This window comes from Monodon monoceros, unplaced genomic scaffold (assembly GCF_005190385.1).
Source record: "Monodon monoceros isolate NGI ecotype Baffin Bay Population unplaced genomic scaffold, NGI_Narwhal_1 Super_Scaffold_5, whole genome shotgun sequence".
Classification (NCBI taxonomy): domain Eukaryota; kingdom Metazoa; phylum Chordata; class Mammalia; order Artiodactyla; family Monodontidae; genus Monodon; species Monodon monoceros.
This window is the reverse complement of record NW_021703782.1, coordinates 106,486,865-106,494,613: the sequence shown is the minus strand read 5'-3', so window position 1 is coordinate 106,494,613 and position 7,749 is coordinate 106,486,865. Positions and strand designations below refer to the sequence as shown.

The following is a 7,749-nucleotide window of genomic DNA, read 5'->3' as shown; positions in this document are numbered from 1 at the left end:
CACCCCCCCCCCCCCCCCCCCCCCCCCCCCCCCCCCCCGCCGCCCCCTGCCCTGGCCTGCAGCTCTCCCCGTGGCCCTTCCTCCTCGGTGGGGTCTCAGCTCATGTCTTTCCTGACCCTTGTAGCTCAGGCAAACTCCCTCGTTGACCCTCTCTAATTAACTGCTCTCATTTTCTTTGTAGGAACATGCCACTACCTAACATTCTGGTATTTGGGGACTTACTGTCCCCAACACTAGAATGAGAAATATGTAGGCACTGTTTGTGAAATGAATGAATCTCAAAATCTGTGATCTAAGTACTATTACGCCCATTTTTCAGATCAGGAAGCTGAGGCTCAGACATGAAGTCAACTCTCAGGGTCTCCTAGCTACCACGCAGCGGGCTTTGGGTTGAACTCACGTCGGCCTGGCTCCTGGCCAGCAGGCTCTCTGTGCCCTGTGCAAGGCCTCCCCTCCGAGGCTGGCAGAAAGGCCAAGGGCTCTTGTTCTCAGAGGAGGCTCGTCCGAAGACAGAAGCCAAGTCTCAGGCACAGCAGCCCCACAGAGACTCCCAACTCCAGCAGGACAGGGACATGAGGCGTGGAGGAGAGAGAGCACAGGGCACCCCCTTAAAAACTGCAGGGGCGCGGTTCACAGCCAGGCCCAGTCCAATGGCTCCCCAGGCCAGTTCGGGGCTGACCCAGGGGTTCAGAAAGGCTGCCTTGATCAGGAAACAGCCGCAGCGACCGCGGAGCATTTGCTACGTGCAGGCCCTGCGCTGAGGACTTCACACCCCTCATTTTCTCCTGGCAAGCGCCCTGTGAGTATCCCCATTTTAGAGATGAGGAAGCTGAGGTTCAGAGAGATTCAGGAACTTACCTAAGACCCTGCAGCTGAGGATGGAGATAACCGGGATTTGAACCCGGGTCTCCACTTCGGAACCGCCTAGGCAACCCAGACCCCAGCTGGACCAGCTCAAGCCCCAGATTCCGTGGCCCAAGGGAAGGGGACTTGATGGGGGACAAACTGTCCCGTGGAGAAGGAACACTCATGTGGCATGAAAAGACACACCTCACACAGGTGACAGGTGTAAAGAGAGGCTTTAATCTGAAGAGCAATGAAGGCGCCAAGGGCTGGGACCCAGGGGGCACAGGGAAGGAGGGGCCAGGAAGCTGCGGTCTGGACCCTGGGAGGGAGGGAGGGAGGGACTGAGCCTTTCCTAGGAAACCTATTTCTGTGACTCTTGCAGCTCGTGTGCCAGCCTCTGCCCAGGCCGTCGGCCTAGACCTGAAGGCCAAGCCCCTGAATCGTGCTTCTCGGGTGCTCCCCCTTCCCAAAGGCTGTGTGGACCCAGATACGGGGAGGGGGCAGTGGAGACGGGTCAACCTGGGCTTGGGCAGGGAAGAGTCTGCGAGACCCAGGCCTGGGAGCAGCGCCCCCGCAGAAGAACATTCTGGAACTGGCCTGCTGCTCCCAGCACCCCCTCACCCCCCAGGTGGGCCTGCCCGGCCCAGCCCCTGCTGGTCGTCGGAGCCCATTCTGGAACTCCAGCAGGCAGAGTCTGGGGCGGTGGGAGGGCGAAGGGAGTGGGCTGCCGTTTTCGGAGCCCTCCTGCGGCGCACTCACCCACCGCCCAGCTAGAGGGAAGCAGCAGCAGCGAGGGGCGTGAGGGTGAGCCCAGGTTCTCCGCGGCCACACTGGCCCCGAGTCCACCCCCCTTCCTTCAGAGCTTCTGCCACCCCCTCCCAGCCAGGGAGAGCTCTGGAAAGGCAGGCCTCACCCAATCCGCCGGTGAGCTAGCCCTGCCGGCGCCCTCCAGAGGCCACCCTTGAAGCAAGAGCCAAAGAGCAGAAAAGCAAGGATGAGGCACTGGACACAGGTGCCCACGGGCCCGGCGGGCAGGCGTGAGGACGAGCTGGGAGGGTCACCGGCCAGAACAGCCAAGGCTTCCCCCCCCCCCCCCCCCCAGCCCCCGGGCTGGCCGCCAGCCTCAGCATCCAGCCCCCAGGACACCCAGACACCCACCCAAACAGGGCTCGGGAAATTGACCCACGGCGTGGGGAACAGCTGCTCCAACCCCTAGAAAGACAACCTGGCAAGGGAAAGCAAGGGCAACTGCACATATCTCCCTCCCCACAGTGGCCCGGAACAGCCTGCTCTCAAATGGGACTGAACAGGGAGGAGAGGGGGCCCAGGGACCCTGCACCCGCCCCTCTCTCCTTGCCTGTCCGCCACAGGGCAAGTCAGGAAACTGGCCACACTTTGGTCACTTCTCCCAACTTGGGTCGTTCAGCCTTATGCCCTGAACCTCCCTCAAGCCCACGCTCACCACCCGCCCCAGTAAACAGCCTCTCATCAAACAGAAAGAACACAGGGAGGGGGTGGGGAGGGGGCCACAGCTGGGGTGGGGGAGGGCAGGCACTAGCACGACGTGACCGGATGGATGGGCAGCAGGCTCCCGAACTTGAAGTGCTGGATCACGGGGAACTTCTCCAGGCACTGCGAGGAGGAGGGAGCAGACAAGAGAGGTGAGGGCCGCACTGCACCCCTGCCGAGGCCTGCTCGGCCTCTCGGGGCCGCCTCCGAGGGACCCCTGGACGACTCCGGAGGCCCGGAGCAGCGCAGCTCCAGCAGGTGCCCACCCAGGGCCCAGGAAGCAGCCAGGCCTTGGGCGAAGGGCAGAGCTTCCGACCCATTCCTGATCACCCCCTCCCATCCAAAGACCCCGCACTCCACGACAATCAGGTCAGGTCCACCAAATAACGAGAATGAGAGCGAGTGAGAGGGACCGGGGGAGGGGGGAGGGAGAGAAGGCAGCCTAACCCCCACAAGGCGGCCGCCAAGAAGAGAGGCAGCCGTGACATCACTTGGCCCAGAGGGACAAGTTGGGGACCAGAGGTGAAAAGAACCCTCCAGATCATAGGGGTTCTCCCAGCCCTGGAAAAGAGGTGTGGGGATACTGGGACCCAAGCCCGAGAAGGGTCCAAGGCCCATTTTCCCAATGTTCAGTTCTCTAGACTGAAAAAGGCATCTCGGCACTTCCGAGTGAGACAATAAGAAGCAGCGGACAGCCTCCCCACCCCCAGGGCAATTCGCAGCAGCCCTGTGCGTGGCGCAGAGCACAAGAGCGCTGCGCAGGGGCATGGCTGAGCGGGGGATGGCGCTGCTCCCTGAACCCAGCCCAGCCAGGGCCTCGGCCCCAGGGCTCTGGCAGAGGAGGGGAGACAGAGAGCAGCAGGACCGACCAAGAAGCTGGCCTGGCCCACAGGCAGCCGGAGCCCAGGCCCACACCGCACAGCACCGGGAAGGTGACGGGCCCCGGGCTCCCAGCCCCCCGCACCAACCCTGCCATGCCTGCCCACCACACAGGCAGCAGCCCCGCACACGTGAAGAAGGATCTGCCTCCTCTCAGACCTCTGGCCACAGAAACAGGCAGAATGTGCACCTCCTGGCTGGGGTGCAGCAAGACTTATGGCCTCCGAGAGGGTGAGAGTTCCATCCTGTGACCGTGCTCTCCTCCAACTAACTCAGAGAAATAAAGGCACGCCAGCGCTGGCCCAGGTTCCCTCACCTCAACAACCAGCCGCAGAGGTGAGGAGGTCTCTGCCCAGCTGTGTGTGTGTGTGTGTGTGTGTGTGTGTGTGCGTGTGCGTGTGCGCGCGCGCGCGCGGGTGTGTGCGTGCGTGTGCGCGCACACATGCGTGTCAGAGTGGGGGGTGGGCCACAAGGCCTGAAGGAAGGGAAATCTACGGTGGAAGGATGGGGAACCAAGCTCTGTCCGTGTGGGAGCAGAGCTCCAGGCCACAGCCAGGCTCCTGGGCCTGGGGCACAGAAAGCGGGGAGCAGGCAGCTGGGGGTCGGCGGTGGGGGGAGGGAAGAGCAGCAGATCCAGAAAAAGCAGCTGCCATTGTGCTTACGTCATGGAGGAAGTGGTGGGAGTTTGTCAAAGGGGGGCCCCCCCAGGGTCCTGGAATTCCAGAAAGGGCCAAAGGTCAACCTGCTTCTAGCTTTCAGGCCTGAGAAACTGCGAAGGCAAGAGGCTTAGGGGGAGGGCGCGGGGGCAGAGGTTCTCTCCACTCCTCCCTCAGGGACCCAGAACAAGCTTCCCCAAGGCCTGGGGCAGGGCGGGGGGGCGAGGAGCTGGGCTAAAGGCAAAAGGCTGCTTGGGGCAAAGGAAGTCGGGGGCTCCAGGGTCACGGCAGAGGGAGCCTCTGGCCAGGTCTTTCTCCAGTGACCGGTGCCCCTGCGCTCCCCGTGTCCTGGGCAGAGCAACAGCTTCTGCCTGCCCATGTGCAGACCTTCCAGCTGGAGGCCCTCCCAGGTCCCGGCGACTCAGGGGGAGAAGGGGCTCCCCAGGTCCTGACTGGCCCTTCAGAAGGGAGCCCCAGCACGGTGACAGCCCTCAGGAAAGACAGACCCCACCCCCCACAAGGGTCCCGGAAAGCATCTGGTTCTTCAGTTCAGAAAGGCTGAACTGACAGGCAGTTTGGAGATGCAGACAGCTGGTCCCAGATCCTGACGCCAGGCCCGGTCAGGCCTCTATGGCAGCTCAGGGGACCCGCTCCCCTCCAGCAGCCATCTCTGGCCAGGGGCTCTGGCCTTTGCTAACCCCCATCTGGACTTCAAGAATGGTGAGCCTCAAAGGTCTTCCGCAAGGACCAAGAACTGGTCTGGAAAAGCAAGTCCTTTCCTTGCTTTCCTCCGAGCAAAGAGCATGTGACCACATGACTCACAGGGACCAAAGAGTAAGGGCAACCTGCTAGCAACTTCCAAACGAGTGTCGCATGTCACAGAGGCTTGGTATCCTTAAACTAAAGTCAGTGAGTTCCAGCGCTGTCCTACAAAGCCATGTGGCCGCCACGCAGCGCCCGGCAGGCTGCGTGCGCCCAGGGCTGGAATTTCCGGGTCTCAGGAAGGGCGCTGGGTTATCTGCTCGTGCTCCCTCGTCTGGTCCTGAACTGCGGGCACTTTTCAGTGGCTGACCTCCTTGGGTTCAACATCCAGAGAGATACTGACAACTGTTACACCACGGACTGTTTCGTCTGCGTGGCCCCATCGCCACCTCGAATCGTAACCTGCTCCTCCCTCAACCTGTCAGCCAGGGTTCCTTTGCCTTTGGACAGGGCAGGTAGGGAAGGGAGGCAGGGTCTCCTCCGCCCTTAGGGGCCCAGGTCAAGCTAAGTTTAGTCACTCAAGTAAGAGGCTGCAGAAAGGACGGCATTTAAGATCCCAAGCAGGAACACCACCAAAGAGTCCCGCCTTGGGCGGGGGGGGGGGGGGGGGGGGGGGGGGGGGGGGGGGGCGTGGCCAGCAGGGAGTCCCCCTCAGCACCCACTGTGGGACTGGGGCGGGCAGGGGTGTCAAGAACAACAGAACACATAAAGGGCAGGACCCCGGGTGCTCCCCAGCAGGAGGGCCAGCATGGAGGGCTGCGCTGCAGCCGGAAGGAGCCTGCACAGCCCCAGCAAAGGCTCCTCTCAGATTAGAGAGGTATGTGGGCTGGAACCTAAACACAGGATGTGAAGTCCAGAGGAAGGGGACCGGAGGCGGAGGGGGCGGAAGGGAGAGAGAAGGGCAGGCCCGGTCAGCTCCAGAGCCTTTAACCCCTTCAGGGCCACGCAGAGGGATCCAGGCCCACTGGAAGCGCTGGTACTACCAAACGCACCCAGCCCCCCACAGCCTGCCCTCCCTGCTCCTCTGCCTCTGTTGATGGGTCTGAGTGAGCTCTGGGTGTAAGGAGGCCACCCGAAGAACCCCCCGTCCCCAGGAGAGGGATGACCAAGGGTCAAGAGAGGCGCACCTGCAGGGCAACACCTGAGACCACCAGCCTGAGGGTGAAAAGAGGGGACTTTGGGACCCACTCCTCCAGGTGAGGGACTTCACGCCCAGGCCCTCCCCTGGCCAAGGTCAAGCAGTTCCAGGATTGGTCTGCATAAGATGTGCGAGGAGCCAGAGGAAAGCACGGGGTGGGAAGAAATGTCTCCTCCCTACTTGCCAGAAAAGAAGCCACCTCCCTGGCTGGGAAAAGGGTGCCAAAGAGGCGAGCAGAGAAGGGCAGGAGAGGGGGCAGCCGCCTCCCAGCGCGGGGAGCTCTGGAAATCCAGACCTCTCCCTGCCTCTCTGACTGGAGAGCACCGAGGACCACCTCAAGTGGTCATTAAAAATGCCAGCTCCCGGCCTCCCACCTGCCCAGCGATCAGACCCACCAAAGCTGGAGAGACATCACTTCGGATGATGCCTCCAAAGGATAAAACCCTTTCCCAGGCCTGTTTTCATTTTCGTGTCCCCACAGGAGACAGAGCTGAGAAGGGCCTCCAGCCATTTGACAAGTGGGAACAGAGACCCCCGAGCAGCGGGGCCTTGGCTCAGTCACAGGGCAGAGCTGGGCCTCAGTCCAGTGCTCTTCTGACTGCCCATCCCACAGACAAGAGATTCTGAGGCCTCAAGCGTCCAGAGGGGCTGGCCGGCAACTCAGAGCTGGATTCAGAACAAAACAGCGGGGTGGGGACGAGGGAGATGCAGCCCAGGACCAAGCGTGCAGGCCAGTCCCCACTCACCTCGGCCTTATACATGCGGATGAGACCCTGGTTCACTTTGGACCAGGAGGGGACGGCACTGATGTTCCACAGCTGGTTGGAGTGCTCTGCAAAGGGGCCTGTCTTCATCTGGAAAAAAAAAAGAAGAGTCCACAAGCTGGAGAGATGGGTCGCCCGGGAGCCCACCCCCTGCTCCCCTGCAGCAAGGTTGTGGGAGCATACACACGTACACACACGCACAAGTTGCAGGCCCGTACATATATGTGGACACACACACAAGTGCCAGGACAGGGTCCCTCTTGGCCTGCCACAGGCAGAGCTGGAAGAGCTGAGGGAGGGGTCGGTTTGGGGGAGGGCCCAGACCAAACCCAGGCATCTGACTGCCCTCTGCATGGCAGGCAGAAGGAGAAGGAAAAGAGGGGGCAGACATGAGCCACAGGGTACCTGCAACAGATGCGGGAGGAAGGTCTGTCTGTTTAGAAAGCCAGCCTGACCTGGCAGGGGAGTGGGGAAGGGAGGGCAACGGCAGCGACGGCTCTGTTCCCAGTCCCTCCTCTTGGAAGAAATTCTGCGGCAAAGCCCAGCGGAGCCCCCACGATATCAGAAACCACCGCGCTGAGACGAGGAAGAGCTCGTGTACCTGAGTGCACCCCGCGAGCAGCACAAGGCCAGCATGTCTGTATTTGTTAACAAGCAGTTCACAATCCCCCGCCACACAGTCCCCTCCCGGGCTGATAAGCAACACTGATGATGCTGGGGGAACGGGGCTCAGCACCCGGAGCCCCAGGTTTCAGAAGAAAGAGTTTCAAAAGCAAAGAGGCTGAGCTGGCAAGAAAGCAGACTTGGACCTTGAGTAGGTGGAAGGTTCCAGAAGAGGCTGTGTGTAGAGGCGGGGCTGGTGGAGAGCCGTTGCAGAGAGGAGGGGTGGGTCTCCACACTGGGCGTCATAAGCATGAGGTCCCAGGAACACAAACCCCCGCCCTTCAGCTGTGGACTCACCTGGTGAGCCACTCTCACAGGCCTCTCACTCCTGCAGCAAGGCAACTCTTACAAAACTGTAAGATCTACGTCGAAAAAGATGCCATTCTACCCTTGCCATCTCCCTCCCCTGGCCCAAGTCCCCCCAAAGCCTGTCTCAACCCCCGGGGTTCGAGCAGTGAGGCCATGGCCCATGGTCCCCACAGGGCTTCTCCTGGGCCAGTCCCTTCACCCAGAATCTTTCCCCTCCTCTCTG

The 7,749-nt window shown here is 61.7% G+C and overlaps 1 protein-coding gene across 2 annotated transcripts in view; it reads right to left on the bottom strand.

The window, feature by feature from the left end:
* Window positions 1-62: 62 nt before the first annotated feature.
* Window positions 63-7,749, bottom strand: part of PTPA (protein phosphatase 2 phosphatase activator) — a 28,521-nt gene continuing 20,834 nt past the window's right edge. Inside the window, exons 9-10 of one of the 2 annotated variants that reach the window (XM_029202912.1) lie at window positions 6,537-6,644; window positions 63-2,478 (exon numbers count right to left, since the gene is read on the bottom strand). In XM_029202912.1, the coding sequence (XP_029058745.1) occupies window positions 2,401-2,478; window positions 6,537-6,644 (186 nt within the window). In that variant the 3' untranslated portion in view covers window positions 63-2,400. Of the gene's footprint in view, window positions 2,479-5,285; window positions 6,645-7,749 lie in introns of those variants that run through there. The other variant, XM_029202911.1, reaches the window with a different exon arrangement.